The sequence below is a fragment of the Equus przewalskii genome, chromosome 9, assembly GCF_037783145.1.
Source record: "Equus przewalskii isolate Varuska chromosome 9, EquPr2, whole genome shotgun sequence".
Lineage (NCBI taxonomy): Eukaryota > Metazoa > Chordata > Mammalia > Perissodactyla > Equidae > Equus > Equus przewalskii.
In genome coordinates, this window is record NC_091839.1 from 15,703,064 (window position 1) to 15,726,352 (window position 23,289).

A 23,289-nucleotide genomic window follows, 5' to 3' on the forward strand; every position below is an offset into this window, starting at 1 on the left:
GCTAAATCCCCAACTTCCAGCATGCTTGGCACGCAGCAGGCCCTCATCAGACATGCGCTGAAGGGAAAGATGGAAATGGGACACTCGAGGGCCCCTCCAGATCTCTCTTCCCCGGGGAAGAGTTGGCAGTTGGGGAGACCCCGCCTCTATTATCAGCATCCATCAGCCCTGGACCACGGGAGCCGGCAGGGGGCGTGGCCAGGCGGGGCGGGGCCTGCCGAAAAGGCGGGCAGCTGAGCGAGCGATGATTGGTCGGCACTTTGGCGCACGCCCGCAGAGGCCGAGGCAGGAGGCGCGAGGCCAAGCTCGCGCTGGGCGGGAAGACGGGGCGGTCCCCAGGCGCACACGCGCATGCGCACTGCCGCCCGCACTCTGCCGTTTGCCGCGTCTGGCCTCGCGCCCTGCTCGCCTTTGGCGGGAACTGGTGGGGGCGTGGCCTGGCCTCAGGGGCGCCGTCCGGCCTCACGCGCGCGAGCCTCGCGCCCCCCGGGGCTGGGAACGCAGTGGCCGCGCGCGTGGCCAGCCTCCTGGGACCAGCACGAGCCAAGGGCTGATCGGGCTCCCAAGGGTGGGGCTGGCGCGAAACCAGAAGGGGGTTCCTCGCGCCATTTTGCACGGCCTGAGGCAGGGCCTGGAGGCCCAGGGGACCGGGCGGGCGACCCCTTGCGTCGGGCCGGCCGCAGGGGGGTGACCGCTGGCGAGCAGCACTTTGGGACTGTGTCCTCCCTCGAGGGTGGGGTTCGGGGGGGGGTAGTGGGGACAGGAGGGCAGGCCTGCCCGGGTTTGGAGCCCAGGCTCCAGTTTGAGAGGCGGAAGGCCCAGTTTGGGGGTCTGGGGTCTCACGTTAGGATGTGGGGTCTCCGGGTTTGCGTCTGGGTGGGACTCGTTTTGGAACCTGGGGGTCTTGGGTTTTGTGGCTGCGAGCCTTCCTGCTGGAACCCGGACACCCTCCTTTGGGGATGGGGCAGTCTTCGTTCTGAGTTCTGGGGTATCATTTGGGGTGGGGAGGGGGGTCTGGGTCTGATGTGGGAGCATTGAAGCCTCAGGATAGATTTAGGGTCTAAAATCTCAGTGGAGCGTAGAGGGGATGAGATTTAGGGTCTGGAGTCACCGTTTGGGACTTTGAGAATTAAGCGTGAGGGCCTGGAGCCCCCACATGGAGGAGAGGGCTTCAGTCGTAGGGTCTGGGTCCCAGAGTGGGGCTCACAGGTGAGCTCTCAGTTTTAGGGTTGAGGGACACAGCCTGAGGGTCTGGTGACAGTTTTGGGGTCTCGGGGGTCTTTCTTTTACGATCTGAGGTCAGTTTGCAGGGCTGAGGCTGGCTTTGGGGGGGCTTGGGTTTCTTCCTTTAGGATCTGGGTTCTCAGTGTTAGGGTTTGCGGTCTGTGATCTTAATATTGGGATTAGGGTCATATCTGGGGATCAGAAGTTGACAGTTTGGGAGTGTAGAGGATCTCAGTAGCAGGGTTTAGGGTTTTTAGGTTTCGAAGGGCTCCTTTTGGGGTTCTAGGTCCTCACTCTGGGAGTTTATGGTCTTTACATCACCGTTTTCGGGCGTGGTGGTCCGACACCTGACTATTCAGACTGAAGTTCTGAAGTCAGAGTTTGGGAGTATGCTGTTTTTATAGTTTTAGGTCCAGATCATGACTCAGGGCCCAAATTGACAATTTAGGATTCACGGGCTGCAGTTTAGAGTTCTGGGGTTTTAACTTGGTTTCTGGGCCTGCGTTCGTGGGGGTCGGGGACCCTATTTGGGGATCTCTGAGTGCTCCAAGGAGCACCACGGCGGGGGAAGGCGAAGGCTGCCCGCTCCTCCTGGAGTCCCGGCGGCGGCTCCTGATTCTTTCTTTTTCCCTCTTTGCAGATGTGGGATTCCAGCAGACACGTGTGTTCCCCGGAACGGCCCAAAGCCGGTTCCCTGAGCCCCGGGGACAGGTAAGGGCTCTCCCCGCCCGATCGATCGTCCGGCCACGGTGGTCACGTGATCCTGACAATACTGTTTACTGAGCATTTACCGTTCGCCGGACTCTTTCTTGGCGTGACATCCTTTCCTCATTTCTAGACGTGGCGTTGTTGTCTTAATAAAGACCCTCAGTTGCAATTAGCAGAAACCTAGCTGAAACAAGCTTAAGCATAAAAGGAGATTTATGGGATCCGATAAACAGAAAATTCAGGGGCATCAGGCTTGGCTGGTTCCAGGCGGGGCGTTAACTGGTGTTGCCAGGAGTCTGCCTGTCTTGGCTCTGCTCTTGTCTGTGTCGGCTTCCTTCCCAAGCAGGCTCCCTTTTGTGGAGGCACGGTGGCTCCCAGCAGCTCCGGGTCCGTGTCCCGCCAGCCTGACCCCTTGGCAGAGAGTCTCTTTCCAGGATCCGTTGACTCTGATTGGCCGAGCCTGGGTTATAACCCCAGTCCTGAACCAGTCGCTGTGATTCTTGGCTGAACCTTGGTTCCGTGCTCCCTAGTGGAAGGGGAGGTTGGGGTCAGCCTCTGTAAACCACACGGACGGAGAGTGGGGGACGGGTGGTTCCCCAAAGGAAACTGTCACCAGAAAAGGGGGGATTGCATGTTGGCCAACCCAAAACAATAGTTTTATCAACCATAGTCATCCGATAGCATACCTCCATCCCCCCATTCTCCAACATCCCGTATCCCTAAGTCATTCTGACAAGTGACTGTCCACCTTCTGTCTTGAACTAGCATTTCCTGAGCTCTCCCCGAGTGCCAGCTTCTGTGCTAAACGCCCTCCAGACAAGATCAAACTTCCTAGCCACCTCCATTTTATCAGAGTTCAAAACAGGCTCAGAGGAGGTGAAAGCACTTGCCCAAAGTCACACAGCAAGTGGCAGCGCTGGGATTTCCATCCAGCTCCGTCTGCTTCCAAAGCTGGAACTTATTACCACTCTTATGCTGCCCCTTGGGACCTCCCCCTGCTGTGTCCCACTTTGGGGCAGCTCTGATTCTCCAGTCCCTGCACGTGTTAGAGCAAATTGGGGTCTGGGCCTTGGTTTTCCCACAGCTAGTATGAGAAATTTGGGCTGACTCCGATAAGCCTCCTTCCAACTCTCTTAAAATAAAGGAGCCGGAGAATATTTTGGGTGCATAGCTTGGGCAAGCGGCAACCTGGGAATTCGAGTCATTTGCCATTTGAAAGGCCGGGAGGCCATCGCTAGCCAGAGGGGGCATTCACTCATTCACCGATTTTTTCTTGAGCACCGATTAAGTGCCGGGCATTATTCTAGGAGCCGAGACTGTAGCCACAGGCACGGTGTGACTTTTGTGGACCTTAGGCAATTTTTCCATCTTGGGCCCCTTCTTCCATTAAAAAAGTATTAAAAATTATACTTTACAACAGCATTGGTACAAAGATGAATATAACCCAAGTTAGCTTATATTCATTTTTTTCTCTTCGGATTTTAAAAGAAATGAAGGCATTTTTTTGAGTCCCTAAAAGTATCACCGGCCCCAGGCACTGTGCTTACCGGACCTATTGGGTAAGTCAGCCTGGGATCTAGCAATAAATAAAAAAAGACTAAAATCCCTGCGCTCGTGGAGTTTATACTTATAATAAATAAAGAAAGAGGGTTTCAGATGCTGCTAAATGATGTGGGGATGGGACAAAGAATGTGCCTGTTTCGATGGAGGGGTCCGGAAAGGCCTCTCTGAGGAGGTTACCTTTAAGCTGAGCACTGAGTGGCAGAGAAGAAACCAGCCATGCAAAAATCAGGGCTCAAGAACCTTCCGGGGGAGGGAACTGTAAAGGCCCTGAGGCAGAGATAAACTTGGCCGGTTTCGAGAAACAGAAAAAGGACCTGTGTAACTGGAGCTGACCTGTTCCCCGCAGACCCAGAGGGCAGAGCTGAGATTAGCGGGGGAACATTATAGAGACTAGGAGAGAAGAATTTGGCTAAAACCAGAAGCATCCAGCCAGGAAAAGGGGCAGCCTTGGGAGCAGCACCCGGCCCCTGTCTGCCCATTCAGGACGGCAGCCAGAAGATGCCAAGATTTTTTGATTGCTCATCACCCTTTTCCTCCTTCCAGATTTTTTTTCTGGAACTTCTGTTTTTGCTCAGAAAGCTCTCTCGGTGCTTTGCAAACCCCAGAATAAACCCCAGGGACTATTGTTGATATGAAAGCCTTTTTCTCCAACCTGGGCAAATAGCACCTTGAACTTAAATTGACCCAGACACTTTTTCTTCCTTGTTTTCCGCATTGTTTCTCGCTGGGGCTCCCAGGGGCTCCTCTAGAACAGAAGGAAAGTGGTTTGCAAAAAATCAACATCAGGGCTAGAAAGGAGTGAGAGGTCAGCCTATCCAGTTTTTCTCCAGGGAGAGAACCCCCATATCCTCGCCCCTCAAAGTTAGGATTTCTACCAGGAGGTAATTGGAGACCAGTTGGTAGGGTTTTCTTTCTTTCATTCCTTCATTCAGTTGACTAATACGTATAGTCTCCTGTATTCAAAGCGGTTTTGAGGGGGTGAACTAATGATGTCATTTCTTTGGTAAAGCTGTTTAATGACTTCCTGTTGGTCTTCCATAATATGTGCCTACAAGACCCTGCGTCTGGCCGCTACTTCCTTCTCCAGCCTCGTCTTACCCCACAGGACTCCTTCCTTTTTGTGCCCCAGCTTTTTTTCCTTTGATCTCTCCCTCATGCCACAGGGCCTTTGCATGTGCTCCCTCTATCTGAAACATTCTCTTTCCCTCTTCACCTGTACATTTCCACTCATCCTTCAGAACAGGTTCATGCCAGGTTTACTTCCTCAGGGAAGATCTCATAGATCAGATCAAAGCCACGTATCACAAACTTCCATAACACCAAGCCACACCTCTCCTTTGTCCCCATCAGGGCCAACTTCATGGGCGTGAGCCACATGCAGTTCCAGGGCCCTCTGCTTAGAAAAACCCGATACTTGATTAAATACTGTGTTCTCACCATCTTGAAATTTTAATTTTTGATCAAGGGGCCCCGCAGTTTCATCTGTAATGTCCCCTCCCCTCCCTCTCTGGTCCCAGTTGCAATTTTATGTGGGGCTGGGGTCCCTTAGCAGAAGTGCTCCCCTGTCCTGTGGAGTTAGGGTTGGTCCATGGGAGAGAAGCAAAGGAAGGAAGAAATGAGACCAGAATGGTCAGCCAGGCCGGGCCGGCCTGTGATGGGCATTATAAGGCCCGTTAAGGGTTTAAACTCGATCCTTAATACTGCGATGGCATTGAGAGGTCTGAAGCACTCACTAGGCAACTAACATATCAGGTTCTGTCCTGGGCGATTTCACGCACACTGATTTAGTTAGTCTTCCTGATTGTCCTCTGAGCTGGAATGAATGTCCTCGTTCCCATTGCACGGATGAGAACACCACGGTCAGATGTGTGTTGCAGAAAGATCGCCCTGACTGGTAGAGAGTGTGGGTTGCAGGAGGCCAGATGGGAGGCTGGGAGACCCAGGGGTGCGTCGACACGTGGACTAGGGCCGATGGAGATGGAGAGAAGGGGTCAAGGAGGAATGGGCAAGATTTGGTGACCGATTGGGCAAGGGGATAAGGGAGAGGGAGGCGTCCAGATGATGCCCGGGATCCTGTCTCGGGTGCCCGGGGCGTGGAGCTTCTCTGAGATGAACACTGGGACGGGAGGCAAGTGCCCAATTCCGTTTTGGATGTCCTAACCCAAACTCTTGTCCCCAAACAGGAAGCAGAGGAAAAATCACACCAGCAAACTGCACGAGCTGGCATTGCTGCTCCCTGTGGCCCTGAAGGTCGGGACCAAGAAGCTCACCAAGGTAGGGGGACCGAAGGAGAGGAGGATTTGGGAGGCAGGTCTGACAGTATCAGTCAACCGGTCACCCTCCCTTGTCCTGGGAAACCTGGAAAGACTCTTCCAGGGGCCGCACTGAGATGGGAATGGCCCTGCTCGGGACGGGAATTTCTGGGGGTCTGCGATCCCATGACTAGGAGCCTGGGGATTCTTTCCTGCAAAGGAGGAAGGGGGAGCTGCGAGGGGGAGAAGAGAGAAGGGACCGGGACAGGTCATCACTTTGGGCGTCGAACAGCCACGGATTTGAGCCCCCAGCTGCACAGCTGCAGGACCCTGGGCAGACCACGCACATTGCTCAGCCTCTCAAGCCTTAAGCTTCTCAGCTGGAAAACGAGGGAACGTAACTCCGACCGCCCAGAGACATTGTGAGGCCAAGATGACATCACAGCCGTGACAGGCCCTGGATGAATGTCGGTTCCTTCCCGAGTCCCTTGTTCTGTGGCCTCAACCATCTCCATGAGGTAGGATAGAGAGAATTTCTGCGTGCCCTCAGTGACTACTCAATGAATGGACACACAGTCGGGCATCGCTTAGTGACGGGGACACGTTCTGAGAAATGCGTCGTTAGGCGGGTGCATCGTTGTGCGAACATCACAGCATGTGTTTACACAAACCGAGATGTATAGCCTGCTACACACCCAGGCTCGTTCGGTCATTTGTTCATTCATTCATCAGGCATGTGTGGAAAGATTGTTGGATGTCAGAAGCTGTTCTGGTTGCAAAGAGATTTGAGACCCAGCCCTCATCCTCTGGGAACTCAGAATCTGGTCAGGAAGATAAAGATCTGAACACAGGAATCACGCAGCCCGGCTGGAACGTGCTACTTGCCTTCAGAGGGGTCCAGAGAGCAGGTGTTTGGGACAAGTTTGTCTGAGCCTAACGCTAACCCTAACCTTCCCCCCGCCTGCCACATCCCGTCACCCACCGGGCATGTTCGTTCTCCCTCCTAACTCTCTCTCAGTCTCAGGTGCTCATGCTAGTGTCCTGTGGCTGCTGTAACAGAACACCACAAACTCAGTGGCTTAGAGTAACACGAGTTTATTCTCTTCCCGTGCTGGAGGTCAGAGGTCAGTCCCACTGGTCAGGGGTCAGCAGGGCTGGCTTTTGGAGGGTCCAGGGAAGATTCTGCTTCCTCTCCCTTCACCGACTTCTAGAAGCTGCCCGCATTCCTCGGCTCACGGCCCCTCCGAGGCCCCCAGCGCAACATCTTCAGATTGCCCTCCTCTTCCTCTGCTTCTGGCGCCACTTCACCTTCTCTGCCTCCGACCCTCCTGCCGCCTGCTTGTAAAGACCCTTGTGCTTACGTCGGGCCCACCCAGATCATCCAGAAGAGTCTCCCCACCTCGAGATCCTCAGTCAGTCACTCAGTCACACATGCAAAGCCCCCTTTGTCATATAAGGCAGCATATTCACAGGTTCTGAGGACGAGGACGTGGATGTCCTTGGGGACATTATGCATCATGCGGCCCCCCTTGACCGGTCGGCCTGACATGCATCCTTGCAGCTGGTCCCAGGGCAGCTCGGGGCCCAGTGAACTCACGGGAGCTATCGTGTGTTGCCTCGCCCGTGCTGGAGATTTGGGATGCCGCCAAGATCCGTGGCGCCCTTCCTCGCCATCTTGACTGTTTGAGTGCCCCCCGCCCCGCATAATCCTAGAGCCGCTTCTCCCTCTGATGGCCCAGGCCCTCGGCATGTTACTGCACTGCTTCCTCGGCTCTGACCCCTTTCAACGAGGAGCTCCGTGATGGCAGGGACCGTAATGGACGCGTCTGCATCCCCCGGGCCGCAGGGCCTAGCACACAGCAGACAACTGTAACACCGGCTCCCGATTCACGATTTACTGAGAGGCCAAGGGCTCAGACCCTGATGCCAAGCATTTATGTACATTTCCCATTTAATCCTCGCCCCAGGCTTGTGGGATCCATACGGGTCTGCTCTGCTCGTTTTTTCAGTTTGAGGAGTCCTATTGTCTAGAGGGACACAGCTGGCTGGCGGCAGAGGGAGAGAGTTGGGTGTGTTTCGTTCCAAAGGCCCACACCCTCAACCGCTCTGTCACTCACTGCTCAGCAAAGGTTTGTTGAATGAATACATTCCCTCGGTTGAGACAGTCACAGGGCTGTTCCATCTTCCCTTTAGAAGGTCTCCGGGATTTGGACCTCTGGTGTGGTCCCCAAGCTAAGCTTCCTGAAGTATCCATCTCTGAGCCTTCCGTCCTTCAGCTTAGTGAGTGCCGACCACGTGCTAAGCCTGGTTTGGGAGACGCTAAGGGAAAAAGACGATCTCTGCTCTTGAAAAACGCGTGGCCTAGTTAGAAGTTAGGAAAGCTTCTCATTTAATCGCTCGAGATCCTGGTGAAGGTGTTGTCATTCAGTCATCGACGTGACGTGCCAGGGTCTGTGCGCAGTGACTTCACACACACTGAGGGATTAAAGCCCTCCTGGTTATCCTCTGAGCCTGACATCCCCGTTCCCACTGCACAGATGAGGAGACCGGGGCTCAGGGAAGTGGAACAACCTGCTCCCAGGATGCAGCCAGTAAGCGGTGGATGCAGTCCGTGTCCCTCCACACTAACGGCCTCTTGGCCGCGTCCCGTCTGTTCCTTAGTCACAGCTCCCTTCCGTGGGTCACGTTAAACATTTCAGCGACCGTCAGTATTACAGTTTATGGTACAGCCTCACGAAAGCCCCCCATGAGATTATGTTTCCTGATTCGGGGTTCAGACGATTCCTGCTAATGGTTTTAGGGTTATTCTAGGGATCCGGTTCAACCTGAAAGATGCTTACTGGTACCCTTCCCTCAGCTCTTCACCAGGCTCCCTGCTGCCCTTCTTCAGGGCTCAGTTTAAATGCTGCTGCTTCAGAGGCCTTTCCCAATGCCCAAGGCTAACTTCAGAATCCCTCATTACACGCTTTATTCACAGTGCTGCTCGCACTGTCCATAATTTGGTATGACTTATGAGTTAAGGTTGTTGACCCCACTAGGTTATAAGCTCCGTGATGGCAAACAAAAGTATGTCTCAGGGCCAGCCTGATGGCGTAGTGGTTAAGTTCACACACTCCGCTTCGGTGGCCTGGGGTTCGAAGGCTCGGATGCTGGTCGTGGACCTAGCACTGCTTATCAAGCCACGCTGAGGCAGCGTCCCACATAAAATAAAGGAAGATTGGCACAGAGGTTAGCTCAGCGACAATCTTCCTCAAGCAGAAAGAGGAAGATGAGTGACAGATGTTAGCTCAGGGCCAATCTTCCTCACCAAAAAAAAAAAAAAAAAAAAAGTCTTGTTCACTCCTGTGTACCTGGCCCTTAGTGGGTAGTCATCATTTTTAGCTTAGTATCTCCAATACCAACCCAGTTGGTGTTTGGTGTCTGGAGGGGTGATGCCTGCTGGTCAGGAGGCATCACCCTCAGTGCTCTGGGGAGATCTGTTCCTTCAGCAATCACTGGCTAGGCCACCCCTCATCTGTGTGCTTGGGATACAGAGGTCAGTTAGCTACGGTCTCTCCCCTCCGTTAGTTCAAGGTCAAGAGGAGAGAATGACACGTAGATGATAATTATAAAACAGTGTGGCACGTGTCTTGGTGGAAACAGGCCCAGGAGGTTACATGAGCGCTGAGGAGGGACTGACCCTGCCTGGGTCAGAGGGTCAGGGAGGCGGGAAAACGTCTGCCAGGGGAGATGACCATGCTGCTGCTCTGAGGAGGAGAAGCCGGGGGAGGGAGTCTGTGGGGAGAGGAGGAGGGCTTTGCGCACAGAGAATACAATCTGTGCAAAGGGCCGGGGGCAGAAAGCCGAACAGCATATGCTGGAAAACTGGGCCAGGAGGCAGATCCCAGCTCTGCCCCTTCCTCTCTGTAACCTTAGCAAGTCCCTTCGGGGCCCTGGGCCTCAGTTGCCTTAGCTGTAACCGCCGTCTCCCTGGGCCACAACGAGGACTAAAGGCCAGAATAGGAACATCTCAGCCGCTGGAGGAATTGTTGGGGGCGTGGGGGCGGGGCACGGGGTCCTGGAGTATCTGTCGCTCGTTCTCTTCAGCCTCACATTGTCGGGGGCCCTGCTCTTGCGCTCAACCCTGCCTTTCTTTCGGGGGCAGAAGGAGATTCTGCTGCACGTCCTGCAGTACATTCAGCACCTCCAGAGAAGCATCGACATGGCCAAGGCCTTGCTTCAACTGCACACCTCCGATGGCGAAGGCGGTGAGTGAGTTCAGCCGGCGCTTCCCAGCGCCTGCAGCGCCACGTGTGGCCCTGGCGGTCAGAGACGCTGGGTGGTCCGGGCCCTCGCGGACCTCGCAGCCTGGAGCCGGGGACAAAGTCAGGGAGATGTGCGAGACGCCACCAACTCAGGGGCGGGTGTCGGGAGGACCGTGGCAGCAGGGAGCCTGGAGCTGCGCCTCCGAGGACAGTCCAGGGGGACCTGCCAGGCGGAGAAACAATGTGAGCAAGAACGCGCAGGCAAGAGAAGACACGTGTGGAATGTCTGGGGACAGGCCAGCGGTGGGTGTGACTGGGGGGCCAGGGTGTAGCATCGAGACACTGTGCACAGGCTCCTGAGCCAGATCCTGACTCAGACACATGTCTTGTGACCTTAAACTTTCTGTGCCTCAGTTTCCTCATCTGCAAAACAAGACTAGTACTTCCTGTCTGTATTTGTCGCGAGGATGAAGTGGGTTAATACGTGGAGAGAGCGTTGTAACCCGGCGCCCGGACGTGCCGGTCATCCAGGACTGTGTGTCCGGTGCTGGTGTGGTTACTGGCATGAAAAATACACGGCGGGAGTGGTAGGAGGTGAGGCGGGGGCGAGCTCCTGAAGGGCCTGGAGCGCCCGGCTGGGGAGGGAGATGAGGAAGATGAGAGTTACTGGAGGACTCTGAGCCAGGGGAACGCCATGAGCAGACTGCTTTTCAGGACAAGGTCCCTCACGTCTAACGTGAGGACTGGGTATTCAGTGGGAAACTGGAGTCAGGGGGTCAGGGAAGATAGTTAGGAGTGATCCAGACGGGAGACCATGAGCCCAGTCCAGCTCTGTGGCTGAGAGTGTGGCAGGAAGTGGGTACATTCGGGGAGATGTTAATGAGGAAGAAATTGAGGGGCCTGAGGGAGGGGCCCGGGGCGACCCGGGGTGGGTGGTGGAGCCCTCCGGGTCGTGTCGGAGGGAGGTGGGAGAAGGACCTGGTTCGGGATGGGGAGATGGAGCAGCATTTGGGAGCTCTGAGTCTGTCTTCCTCTCAGCCGAGCCCCAGACCAGCCCTGGGGGCGCTTGAGTTTTCGCACTGGACCTCTGTGCCCGGCTGTGCACCCTCCGACCAGTCTGATCTTCTAGGACCTCGGTTTCCACATGTGTAGAGTCAGCCTGGGGAGCGGGGCTGCCCCCACTGCCCTGCCCAGGATGGGAAGCGCTGTCTGGAAGGTGGGAGAAGGGGTGGGCTGAGGGTGACACCTGACCTGTCTCCCTCTCTGTCCTCTGCAGGGCTGGGTCGGAGCCCAGCTGCGGGCCCCTCGAGGCACAGACACTCCACCCCGTGCAGCTCCCCACACTCTCGCAAGTCCCGGCTGCGAGGAGCCTGCCAGAAGCCCCAGAAGAAGAAGCTGGCCCGAGCGTCAGGTACCAGCCGTCGGAGGAGACGGGCTGGGAAGCAGGAAGCAGCGGGTACCTTCTCCAGGCGTCACTGCCCCCAGGAGGCCCCCGAGGCCATCCTGAGCCCCTGCCGAGGCTTCGGAGTCAGACAGGCCTGGGTTCAACTCCCGGCCCCTCCTCTCACTGGCTCTGAGGCCAGGAGGGTCCCCCTCTCCTGCTCTGGCCTCGGCTTCCTCGTCTGGAATCACAGCGCCTGCGCAGGGTGGGGACGAGGCTTGGGAGCTGCATGTGGCCCGCCCGGGCAGGGCTGCAGTGGACAGGTGCCCGGCGATGGGAGCTGCTCTCAGCCTTTGTGGTCCTTGTGCCCAGTCAGCATCCCGGGGCTGCGGGGTCAGGGAGCGTGGGGTGGAGGAAGGACCGACTGCGGGAGGCGACGGCCTACCTCAGCTTTGTGGCTGACTCACTATCCTCAATTTCCACGTCCTTACAATGAAGTGGGACCTGATCAGCCATTCCTAGCACTGGGTGCGCATCCGTCTGAATCATCTGGGGAGCACTGATGCCTGTGCCCCCCACAGAAAGCTGGGTTTCAGTGGTCGGGGGTGAACCTGGGCATCAGAGCTCTCCAGGCGATTCCAACACGCTGGAGGAGAAGGGAGCGGCGGACTCAGTGATCCCTAACTGAGGATCCAGGCTCGCCCAGGAAGCGCGGTGAGGGACCCGCCCGGGCCCAGCTTTGGAACAGGTTGTTGGGCCCAGAGTAGAGAAGAACGCCACCTGAGCCATCTTCTGGTGACAGTCAGCCCCCAGCCCCTCTCATACCTTCTCTCTGCTTTCCCAGAACGCCAGACCCAGGCCCAGAACCCTCGCCGCTGTCTGGCCCTGGACAAGCCCAACGAGCAGGTGACCTCATCCCCAGACCAGAAAGGAGGCAATGTGGCGGGGACCGCCACCCCTCCAAGATGCCCCAGCTCCTGCGGTCACCCCAAGCCTGTGTCATCCCCGCCTCGAGGTGACAGGAAGGGAGGAAGATCCTGGCTGACGTTGCTGGATGTGGCCGAGAGCAGTGTCCAGTGTGACATCTCAAGTTGGTCTCTTTCCTCACCGTTCTCTTAGCCCGTCATTTACACACCGCTTCCCAGGCAGCCATGACGCCCGGGCACCGTCCCCATAGCCGGGGGTTCAGTGGTGGATGAGAAAGACCCGTCTCCTGGGCTCTTTCCCAGTTTTCTTTTTCCCTCCATGCTCTGTGGTGGGTGGGAGAGTGGGACAGGATTTGTGCCGCCCTCGGGCAAGGCCTGCGGCTGCAGGACTGGAGACCAGAGCAGGGCGTGCCCGTGAGACCCCCCTTGGAAGCAGCCGATTGCTCTCTTGGCTCCGGAAAGGTGTGGTGACGCCTCAGCAGAAAGTGACTGGAAGGCGGGTCCTCGAGCTGTCCTGTTCCTCTGCCCCTTCATTCAGGCCACACTCCCTGAGCAGCCCCGCGGGGCCAAGCCACGTGCCGGGTGCTGGAGACACAGTCCAGTGGAGGAGTCGTACACTGTCACTGATGGGCCAGACTTCCCGGGGGCCACGCAGGCTTGAGCCACCTGGGAGGGAGGGCTTCCCAGATCCCCTGCTGGCTGTGTGACCTTGGGCAAAGGACCAGATATGGCAGTGCCTCGGTTTCCTTCACTGTACGTGGCTATAATAATGGTGGGCTGTGGCAGAGGGTTCCTGACAGCACATAAGATACTCGTAGCCGTGCTGGCGGGGGAGCACCGTCTGTTTCTGTGCTGCCATCGTCTTCATCGTCGTTAGTCCACGTCAAGATTCTGTCTTCCTTACGGCTTCCCACAGGGATGTGGGATTCCAGAAGCCTGAGGGTGACTCGGGGCGCCCCTGAGCCTCACGTGGAGGCCCTGAGGTTTTGGTGACCCATCAGTCACCTCTCCGTCCCCGCGTCTGTGCATTTGGCCCCTGGCCCCGTCCCGGGAGTGATCCTCCTGACTTTCCCCCTTAGGCTGCTACTGCAAACACGGTGCCCGGGACGCCGGGCCTGACCTGGCCTTCGAGGCCCAGCATGGGGCGGAGAGGATCCATTTCCTCCACAGGACACAGCCCCTCCCCAGGTAGGGGCCCCGGGCTCTGAGCGGGGGAGGCTGCGGGGAGGACAGAAAGGAGGCCGGTTTACATCCGCTGCTGGTGTCTGTGGAGTGAGCACGTCTGCGGGCCTCGTGTGTACCACCCTAACACACAGGCCCCGACTTAAGGCCGGCCCTCAGTGCCCGGAGGGAAAGCCGCATCTCGTGTGGCACTGCAGACCCCTGGCCCCCGCTCACCTGGCCAGCCCCTCTCCTGGCCTCGCCCAGGAATCTTAGCCGTGACACCACCAAACCTTCCCCACTGCCCGGGAGCCATGCCCTGGCCCTCTGCGCTTTCCACCCCGTCACTCCTCCCGGGGCGCCTGTCACAGCTCTGCCCCCGTGTGTCAGCCTCTGATCACAGCCCGCCTCTCCTCACCAGCCTGGAAGCTCGCTGAGGGCGGGCACCTCGGGGACTAAGCTTTCTGCCCCCAGCAGCCTGGAGTGGCCCTATCTTCCTTCTCAGGGTGACACTGAGACTCCCAGGGGGGAACCGGATTGTCCCCGGTCACACGGCCATCCCAGCCCGGGGCTCCGGGTCTGCCTCTCAATTCCAACTCTTGCAGGCAGCAGCTGGTGTTCTACGATTCCTGTGAGGAGGTGGACAAGGAGACCCTGGACGCCGACCCTTGGCTTCCCGCCTGGATCCCAGAGGGCAGCCCCCATGGTGACTGAAACTCTGTCTCTCCTCCTTCTAGGCTGGCGTGGAGCCTTCTGGGTGCCTTCCTTCTGAGGATTTCTGTGAGAGGGGGAACAGCGGGAAAGGGAGTGGATGTCTGCTGGGCAGAGGGATGGCAGGTGCACAGTGTGCTCGCTGTCACTGAGCCATTGGTGGCCAGGGCAGACATTGCTAATCAATCATCGCTCTTTCCACTGAACCCAGATGCTGCCTCAGAATCTTTCTTAACACAGAGCTCCTGGTAGCTACCCTCACTCAGTCTGCTCGGGTCTGGCACATTATGATACTGCTTATTTTTGCTATCCCTGACGTAACGCCAGGCATCATGCCTCCTAACACTCTCTATGAGTGAGCACTCCAAATGAGTGATCAACAGTCACCTTTCCTGCATGTCTGGAGCCATCTCCTCAGAGCCAGCTGCTGTGTTGGGCAGGAGGGCAAACTCCGACACGCCCCCGAGCCTGATGTTTCTTTTTCAGGGAGCCCACTGGCCTTGGGGCCTCCCCAGATTGGCAGCTGGAGTGTGACAGGCCACCCGAGCGAGGTCCTGGGGCTCAGCCCCTCCCTCTTCAGCTCCCCGGGGAAACTGCTGCCAGAACAGATCTTGGAGGACGACGCCGAGTACCTGAGCCAAGGTGAGCGGCCGCGGCTGGGCCCTCGCCTGCGTCATCCAGAAAACACACTGATGCCCCCAGGGGCACAGCCCTGCGGCGCGCGTGGCTGGGTACCCGGTGAATCCGTCCAGGCCACGCGGTGCGGGAGCCGCCTAGCCGGCGCCGGACCTGCTCCCTCTGCCCGGATTGGAGGTGCCCCGAGGAGCTGGCCCGTGAGCTGGATTCAGACGTGGGGTGGGAGATCTTAAAGCCGAAAACCAGAAAAGGGCACTCCGGCGAGCAGGGGCGGCAGGACGGAAGCGTTTCCCGCCCGGCCAGGCCTCAGGTGTCCCTCCACAGTGCTCTTCGAAGAAGTCTTCTCAGATCCCGCGCTGTCGCCTTCTGCCTGCGCGCTCGAGGCACCGCAGAAGGTAGGCGACCCCCCCCCCAACATCCTGCCGCGGACACGCCGTCCTTTCCACGTGGTGTGCACCTGCTTGATTCCCTTCCGGCCCCTCAGCCATCAGCCGCCTCGCTCACCTGCTCCCCCGAGTCCACCGCTGCTCCCCCTCATCTTCCCAGAGACCCGTCTGCCGTCTAGGCCCCCCTCCGCCCATCCTCGACCCCTCGCTGCTGGCCCCCCAGGCCCCCAGCTCTGCTGGGCACCTGAAATGAGCTAGACACAAAGGGTACAGGCTAAAAGCTGCCAGATGCCCGTTAAAGACCCACGTGGTCCTCCAGCTGCTCTACGAGGCAGGCTTTCCTGTGGCCCATTTTACAGACGAGGAAACTGAGACCAGCAGGATGACCTCGGGAATCCTCAGCTGGGAAGAGCCTCCCTCCCGGGCCCCTGGGCTGACCCCTGGAGCCGCCAGCCGCCCCTGGAGCTCACCGTCCGTCTGACGGAAGGGCAGCCCAGCGCTGGTCCCCAAACCTCTCTTTCTCCAGTGTTGGGGGGGACGCCCCTGCCTGGATGAGTAGCTGAATTGGCCGCAGAAGCCAAAACAGACCCGCTTCGTGGGGCTCGAAGTGAGCGCCAGGCAGGGTGCCTGCTGCTTCTCAGCCCCGCGAGGCATTCTGGGGATGACACTCGTGCTCAGAGAAGTCAAGACCTGCCCAGGCCATCCCAGCTCCTTCAGGGGGTGCTAAACGGGTGGCATTAAGAGAGATGGCCTCAGGGACTGGCCCGGTGGCACAGTGGTTAAGTTCGCACGTTCCACTTCGGCGGCCCAGGGTTCGCCGGTTCGGATCCCAGGTGCAGACATGGCACCGCTTGTCAAGCCATGCTGTGGCAGGCGTCTCATGTATAAAGTAGAGGAAGATGGGCACGGACGTTAGCTCAGGACCAGTCTTCCTCAGCAAAAAGAGAAGGATTGGCAGCAGTTAGCTCAGGGCTAATCTTCCTCAAAAAAACAGAGCGAGATGGCCCCAGAACAGGAGGCAGAAGACCCGAACCCATGGCAGCCCTCGCTGACCCCCGTGGGAACTTGGGAACGTTCGCTCAAATGTCCAGGGGGTGTTTGGACGAGGTTGGCTTGAGTTCCAGCCGTTTCTGATGCTCACGTTACATCCTAGGAAGGCAGGGAGTCGGGGCGTGAATGGACACGGCCATCCTCCCTCACGTCCCCCCGTCTTTCACCTTCTCCCCCAGGACACGCCCTCTGAGGACCCCAAAGAGGCCCCGGACTCCCACAGCCTGTGCCAGTCCTCCGTCTCGCTGGACCATTGCTACCTCTCCCTGAGCGAGAACAGCAAGGTGCCGTCCAGCCCCAGCTCTGTGGCCACGGACTCCGAGGCGGCGTGGGTGCAGCTGGAGGTGAGGACGCCGCCAGCGATGCGGCGGGCCCGCCCCTCCTGCCCACCTTCATCTCTCTGTCCTCACCCAGGATGCTCAGGCCCAGAGCCTGCAGTCCTCCAGCGACGAGGACGGAGACTACACGTGGACCCCCACCCGGCGGGCCTCGACTCTGTCCCCAGCCGGGAGAAAAGCCCGGAAGGGCCGGGCGGGCAGGGGCCCCGTGAAGCCCAAGGAGAAGAAGAAAGCCCTGGGCGCTGGCCAGACGAAGAAGAAGTGCGTCAACGGCTTCATCATGTTCTGCAGGATGAACCGGAAGCAGTACATCCGGTGCGTGGGGTCCTCTGTCCATCTGTCCCCCGAGAGCATGTGGCCATTTGCCGCTTCTGGGAATCACCCACCAACCCTTCCTCTGCCACCTTCTCCCCTAGCGTCTCACCTGGCCCCGTGTATCAGTCAGGGCCTGTCAATTGTAAGCAGTGCAACCCAACTCAGACTTAGGAAGAAAAGGAATTATTTGGCTTGTGTAACCTGAAAAAAGGGGAGGGGTAGATTGCCTTCAGGTATGGCTGGTTCTAGGGGCTCGCATGCTGCTGTCAGAGTCTCTGTCGCTCTCTCTGCTCTGCTCTTCCGAGTTGGCTTCATTCTTAAGCACACAGGGCCGGGTTGGGTGCAGGGTCCCCTCCAGGAGGTTCAGGCCTGTGTCCTGTCTCCCACCCTAGCAACCCTGTTGGGGGAGATCCTCGTTTCTAAGGTTTCAAGAAGAGTTCTTGGGGCTGACTTTGATCAGGTGTCCAGCTCCGAACCATGGTTGCCAGCCTGAAGCCTAGGGCGGGGGAGGCCTCCACACTACAGTGGTGGACCGCTGATGCCCTCACGGGAAGACCCAGGAGCTGGTACCCGGAGAGGTGGATCCAGGGCCCCTCTACTCTCCCGGGACATGGGTGTCCCTTTCCCACGACCCTTTAGTCCAGCTCCCTTCTTCGACTCCTCGGCTCCAGAGGGTGCGCCATGGGGGCCTTCCCGGCCAAGGTGGACCGGAAAGATCCTAGTGCTGAGCTGGGAAGGCTGAGGCCGAGGGGCAGGGAGGCCCTCCTGGAGCCTGCAGGCCCGGCCTCACCCCCATCCTGTCCCAGAACCTGCCCCGGGACCGCATCCACGGCCGCCACCAAGGAGCTGGCGCGACTCTGGCGGGTGATGACGCTGCGGGAGCGCAGGCCGTATTGGTGAGAGGGCCCTGCGGGATGGCGGGGGTGGGGGACCCTGCCCCTCAGTGCCCCTCAGTCCCCCCGTCCCCATCAGAGCCCGAGCTCGCGCTGCTGGAAGCCGGTGGCGGTCACTGCGGTGGGAGACATCACAAATTTTGTGAGAGTTGGGGCAGGGGCGGGGCGGTGCTCTGCCTGGGAGCCTAGCAGGGGTCTCAGAACAGGACACCGGGCGTATTTCCCAGTCCCCCGGCCTCCCTGTCCTCGTCCTCTCCAGTCCGGCCTCAGAGCTGCCACCCGCCTGTGTCTCAGTGGGCCCCGGAGACACACGAGCGTGCACACATCTGCGCGGGTCTCGCAGGCGTGTGGGCCCCAAAGAGCCTGTGGCCGAGTCCGCACCGTAGACCAGGCCTCGGGGCCTGAGGTTCGCCCGTGGGGCCACACGGAGCCCCAGCCTTGCCTCGGCCCAGGCCCTGGTCACTGCTGGGGTCACAGCACAGGGGGGCCCAGGCCCTGGTCACTGCCGGGGTCACAGCACAGGGGGGCCCAGGCCCTGGTCACTGCCGGGGTCACAGCACGGGGAGACTCAGGCCCTGATCCCTGCCGGGGTCACAGCACAGGGTTGGGGGTGCCGAGCTCCGGGGCGGGAGTGAGGACCGGTCCTGCCACCTCTCCCTCAGCATCAAAGCTCGCAGGTTCAGCCGCCAGCACAACCGCATCGTGAAGCAGGACAGCTCCAGCAGCGAGGACGACGACTGGGAGACCCCCAAGCCCTTCTACCAGCTGCTGGCCGAGAAGGCCCGCCGGTCCCCAGAGCCGGCCCCCCGCGGCCCTCCGGGCACCAGTGAGAGGTAGCCCTGCCCGCCTCGCCCTGCCGCTCCGGAGGCTCTTGCGGAAACCAGGAGCCCGGGAGGACGAGGTGGGCCTCTCCTGGGCCTCACGGGCCTGTGTAGTCCCCTGGGGCCAGGCGGGGGAGGATTTATCGACCCCGATGCTTCCTGCGTTAGCCGTGCCTGAACTCCACCCGTCGCTGCCCTGCTCACAGCCCGTCTGCAGGGGTGCATGTGGGGAGCAGGCAGCCCTGAACGAAATGCGGGGGGGTGACGGTGAGAGCAGGGCCCCCTCCGCCCGCCGCAGCCCCAGAATCAAATGGTTTCAACCTTGTCTGCTCTCACCCTACCCCACCCTCCCTCCCCTGTTCTATTTATAGATTATTTATTGTTTCAACAAAATAAAGCAGGTGGAACTCTTGTTACCAGAGAGGGAGACAAGGGCAGGCTGTGGGGCGGGGGGGCGGGGTCCGTCTGCCCTGGGGCCGAAGACCCCGGGCCTGCACTTTGAAAGAAACCAGCGGGTGGCTGGGAAGGTGACCCACACCCCCAAGGCTCTAGCTGTCTGTTAACTTTATTTTAATTGAAACGGAGGCATAACATGTCCTAGAAAAATAAAGATTTAGGATACAAACTAGACACAGGGGTCAGGGGTGCCCCGGGGCGAGGGGGTCTTTGGTCTGGGGCTGGACGTGATAACGGGGACACTCCCCAGGCCTCCCCACCCGCATCCGTTCCGCAGGGACGGCCCCCCGGGAGGGGCTGGGGTCTGGGTGCGGGCCGCCCCTCCTCCCTCCTCGGATTCCAGGCGGTTCTGAGGACGGGCGTCAGCGGAGCTATTCATAGTGTCGCAGGGAGTGACAGGAGAGGGCCCGAGGGGTGCAGATCCAGCCACTTGGCAGGGCTTGCAGCTCACAGCTAGTACCAGGTCATGGGGGCCGAGCCCCGGAGTCAGGGTCCCCGAATGTCCCCACAGACGGGGGCAGAGCCGGAGGGCTATAACAGGAGGCCTCCCGTTCAGAGGGACGGCGCCCCCAGACGGGGTGGGGCTGAGTCCCGGCGCCCCCGGGGCCTGGGGAGGTGCCCGGCTGGGGGCTGTAGTGTGTGGCCCTTCCGAGGGCAGCGCTTGTGTTTGAGGCCCCCACGCCGGGCGTGCGGATCGCAAGCACCATTGTCAGGCTGGGCGGTGAGGCCCCGGTCACAGTTCCAAGGGCTCCTCCACAGGCACCGACTGCAGCTGGGTCAGGACCTTGGTCTCGGCCTCGAGCCCCTCCTCCACCTCGCCACCCGCTGTGGCCCCCAGGAGCAGGCCCTCGGGGTCGGGGTCTGGCAGCCGCAGAACGGTGTGGGGGGCCTGCGTCGCCAGCCCCTTCTCCGCTTCCAGCAGCCCCTCCGTGCCTGTGCTCAGTTCCAGCCCCGCCGGCCAGATTGGCACGGCCGCAGGCGACAGCATGAGCCCCTCGGGCGGGGGCGCCGGGAAAGCCGGCAGGAGGCCCGAGGAGTCTGGGGAGAAGGGCAGGCTGGCGGCGGCAGTGGCGGCGGCGGGGGGCGGCTGCGGCGGCTGCTGTGCGGAAAGCGGGCCGAGGGCGTGGGCCTCCGGGAGAGCGGGGCTGGGGGCCACCGGGAGGGCTCCTTCGGGCACTGAGATGGCCGCGTCCGGCTTCAGGGGCAGGGCGAGGCTGGGGGCGGGCGGCAGGACCTGGGAGACCAGCATGCTGGTGGGGAAGGTGGCCGTGAGGATGATCTTGCCCTGCTGCACGGCCACCCCGGTCACGATGGGGCTGCCGGACACCGGATTGGCCAGGAGGAAGTTGCCTGTGGGAGAGGAGATGGGCAGCGGGCGCGGGGTCAGATGAGCTGCTGGCGGGGCCATGTCTACGCAGCTTGAGCCTCGGGGCACTGGGCCTGGCACATGGGGGGTCTGGGACACGCCAGGGATGAGCTGCCACCCCAGAAGCCCACGGACAGTGCCCTCCCTCCGAGATAACTGTACCCACGCAGCCCTCACCCTGGCCGGAGGGAGGCAGAAGCGGGTACCTGGGGCGGTGGCCGAAGGCAGCTGGAGGGCAGTCACGCCCACCCCGGAGTTGATCAGGTGCACGTTGGCAGGGCCTGCTGCAGCTGCCACCTTCACGGGGCTGCCTGGCCCGGCTGCCAAGAGCTGCAGGGGCCCCACAGCCTGGGGCAGGGTCACCACCTGTGAGGTGGGCACCACCTGGGGCAGGTTCAACAGTGGGGAGGTGGGGCTCAGGCCCGCAGGGTACCCAGGGGGCGGGGAAAGGGGCACCACTTGTGGAGCAGCCACGGAGGGCACTGGTCCCGGGGCCAGAGGAAAGGTGGCGGCCGGCGGAGGTCCAGGCACCACTTGGGACAGAGGCCCAGGGACCTCCTCTCCAGCTGGTGCCGAAGCAGCCACCTGGGCCCCCTTGGTGTCGGGGGCCTCAGGCTGAGCCTCCTCCAGTCGAACCTCTCCGGTCTGAGGGTCCAGGACCAGGGAGGTCTTGCCTTCGCCGGGCCCCTGAGGACCGGGCTGTGGTGGCGGGGCGCCGCCGCCCCCCGTGAGCAGCAGGGGCCCCAGGCTGGAGGCCTCGCCCAGGGCCAGGCTGTTGATGATGACCGGGCTCCCGTTGAGGAGCACGGCCGGGGAGCTGCCGGCGGCCAGGAAGCTCCCGTTCACCAGGATGGAGGAGGAGGCCGGGCACGGTGCAGCAGGGGCGGCCCCAGCCAGGAAGATGGAGCCCTGGGCCTGGGCCTCGGTGGCCGCGGGAGCCACCCCCCTCTCCAAGTCCTCGGGACTGCGGCTGGACTCGTCCTCGGTGGTGGGGTTCCCATCAGACTCGCTGGCCGGAGAAAGGAGTGTGAGCTGGGGTCCTGAACGCTGCATTCCCCGACCCGCTGCCAGCCGCTCTACAGGGGCACCGCTGACCGCCGCCCCCGCCCTTCCGCGGCCCAGGGGGCGTGGACAGTCTCCAGAGTTAGGAAACCTCCCGTCTGCGACCACCCGAGGACCCCAGGGACACAGCCGCTGCAAGCCCCGCATTGACAGCGCGCATAAAGGCTCAAGCTGGCCGCAGCGGGGGGGAGGAGGCCCTGCTCGCGGCCCCTCGGCCTCCGGGCCCCAGAGCCCAGCACCCAGGCTGCCCTAAGTGTCCCGGGCCAGGCTGGAGCGGCCGGCGCCTCGGGAGAGCGAGGAGGCGACACCGCTCAGACCCCGAGCCCCGCCTCGCGGCCCCGAGCGCAGGGAGAGGCCGGCGCGCGGGTGGGAGGGGAAGGGCTTGGGTTACAGGGAAACCGGAGCTGGGGAAGGTTCACGTTTCACAACAAAGACAGACGACGGACCACGCTGTCCGGGCCCTGAGGGGGGGGTGGGGGTGCGTGCGAGGAGAGTAACGGTCAGGGAAGGGCCCGAAAGACGCCCCTCCGCCGGGTGCAGTGGTCCAAGGCCCCTCCCCCGCTCCCGCAGCCCCTCGTGTCCTCGCTGCCTCCCTCCCCCCGTCCAGCCACGAACACGGACGGGATCTGGGATGGAGCCTGGAGCGGAGCAGAGGGAAAAGTCTCGCAGCCTCGGAGAGCAGCAGGGATGTCAGGGAGAGGGCCCGGGGCGTGTGCCCGTCCCACCCACGCGGGTCCCCTGCGCTCCGGGCGCCCGAGGGGGCGAGCGGGAGGCGCCCGAGTGGTGGGGCGCGCTGACTCCAGCAGTGGGGACGGGGGAGAGGGGGGCTGGCGGAGAGCAGGGCCTGGGGCCCCTCACCTCTTGCAGGGCGCGCCGCCGCCGCCCCCGGTCCGGTCGCGCTGTCGCCGGTTCTTGAACCAGTTGCTGACCTGCGTGAGCGAGAGGCCGGTGAGCGTGGCCAGGCGGCGCTTCTCGTCCGGCGTGGGGTAGCGGTTGCCGCGATAGCAGGCCTTGAGCGCGGCGCGGGAGCGCTCCTTGAAGCAGTAGACGGTCTCCTCGCCGTCCCAGATGGTCTTGGGCAGCGGGAACTTCTTACGCAGACGGTACTTGTCCACTGCGCCCAGCGCGCGGCCGCGGGCCCGCTCGGCCTCGTGGTAGCGCGCGCGCAGGTAGAGGTCCTGCAGGAAGGCGTGGTGGGCGGCGGGGAAGGGGCGGCTCTCCAGCAGCCGGTAGAGCTCGGCGTACTCGCCCCGCTGGAAGGCCACCAGGGCCCGAGCGCGCAGCACCGGATCGCTGCCACGTAGGCGCTCGGCCGGGGGCAGTGCGCCCAGGAAGCGGCTCAAGCGGCCGGCGTGGCCCGCCTGGAGCAGCGCCTCGCACACGCACGCCACCTGCTCGGGCGAGAAGCGGAGGCCCGTGGACGGCTCGGCAGCGGCCTCGGGGGGCGACCCGGGGACGCCCGGGGACCCCGGGCCCTCCGCTCCCGCCGCCGCTTCGCCCGCCCCGGCCCCGGCCGCCGCCGCCGCCTCACCCTCGGCCGCCTGCAAAGTCTGCAGGAGCTGGCGCGCTTCCTCCTCCTCCTCTTCGGTCGCCGCCGCCGCCACCGCCTCCCCCCCAGCCGCCGGCCCCGCGCTCGGCTCCGCAGGCAAGGTAGCCATGTTTTGCAACTTTGGGAAGTTCCTGCCTCCTTCTCCTCCTCCCTCGGGCTTTCCCCAGCCCTCTCCCCCGCCCGGCCCCCGTCTCCGCCCCCCCTCGCACTTCCCGAGCTTCTCCCGCGGCCGATCCCGCGTCTCCCG

General features: G+C 61.1%; 2 protein-coding genes across 2 annotated transcripts; one reads left to right on the plus strand and one right to left on the minus strand.

Annotated features, from left to right (window-relative positions):
* Nucleotides 1–386: 386 nt before the first annotated feature.
* Nucleotides 387–19,030, plus strand: MEIOSIN (meiosis initiator). Its single transcript, XM_070633010.1, has 14 exons — nt 387–568; nt 1,865–1,935; nt 5,679–5,769; nt 9,892–9,994; nt 11,268–11,402; nt 12,217–12,462; nt 13,378–13,486; nt 14,065–14,165; nt 14,657–14,812; nt 15,131–15,201; nt 16,422–16,586; nt 16,657–16,895; nt 17,702–17,791; nt 18,451–19,030. The coding sequence occupies exons 2-14, from the start codon at nt 1,865–1,867 to the stop codon at nt 18,623–18,625; spliced, it is 1,752 nt and encodes a 583-aa protein (XP_070489111.1). The 5' UTR covers nt 387–568; the 3' UTR covers nt 18,626–19,030.
* A 126-nt stretch (nt 19,031–19,156) lies between these two features.
* SIX5 (SIX homeobox 5) lies at nt 19,157–23,202 on the minus strand. Its single transcript, XM_070633006.1, has 3 exons — nt 22,352–23,202; nt 20,638–21,440; nt 19,157–20,415 (listed from the first exon to the last, which is right to left on the minus strand). The coding sequence occupies exons 1-3, from the start codon at nt 23,149–23,151 to the stop codon at nt 19,799–19,801; spliced, it is 2,220 nt and encodes a 739-aa protein (XP_070489107.1). The 5' UTR covers nt 23,152–23,202; the 3' UTR covers nt 19,157–19,798.
* Between the last annotated feature and the right edge of the window lie 87 nt (nt 23,203–23,289).

Excerpts from the sequence above, each read along its gene's own strand:
- SIX5 (XM_070633006.1), bottom strand. The coding sequence starts at position 23,151 with ATGGCTACCTTGCCTGCGGAGCCGAGCGCGGGGCCGGCGGCTGGGGGG. Across the intron at positions 21,441-22,351 it reads GGCGGCGCGCCCTGCAAGAG|CGAGTCTGATGGGAACCCCA; the intron begins GTGAGGGGCCCC and ends TTCTCCGGCCAG. Across the intron at positions 20,416-20,637 it reads GCCTTCGGCCACCGCCCCAG|GCAACTTCCTCCTGGCCAAT; the intron begins GTACCCGCTTCT and ends CCTCTCCCACAG.
- MEIOSIN (XM_070633010.1), top strand. The coding sequence starts at position 1,865 with ATGTGGGATTCCAGCAGACACGTGTGTTCCCCGGAACGGCCCAAAGCC. Across the intron at positions 15,202-16,421 it reads CGCTCGAGGCACCGCAGAAG|GACACGCCCTCTGAGGACCC; the intron begins GTAGGCGACCCC and ends CTTCTCCCCCAG. Across the intron at positions 16,896-17,701 it reads AACCGGAAGCAGTACATCCG|AACCTGCCCCGGGACCGCAT; the intron begins GTGCGTGGGGTC and ends ATCCTGTCCCAG.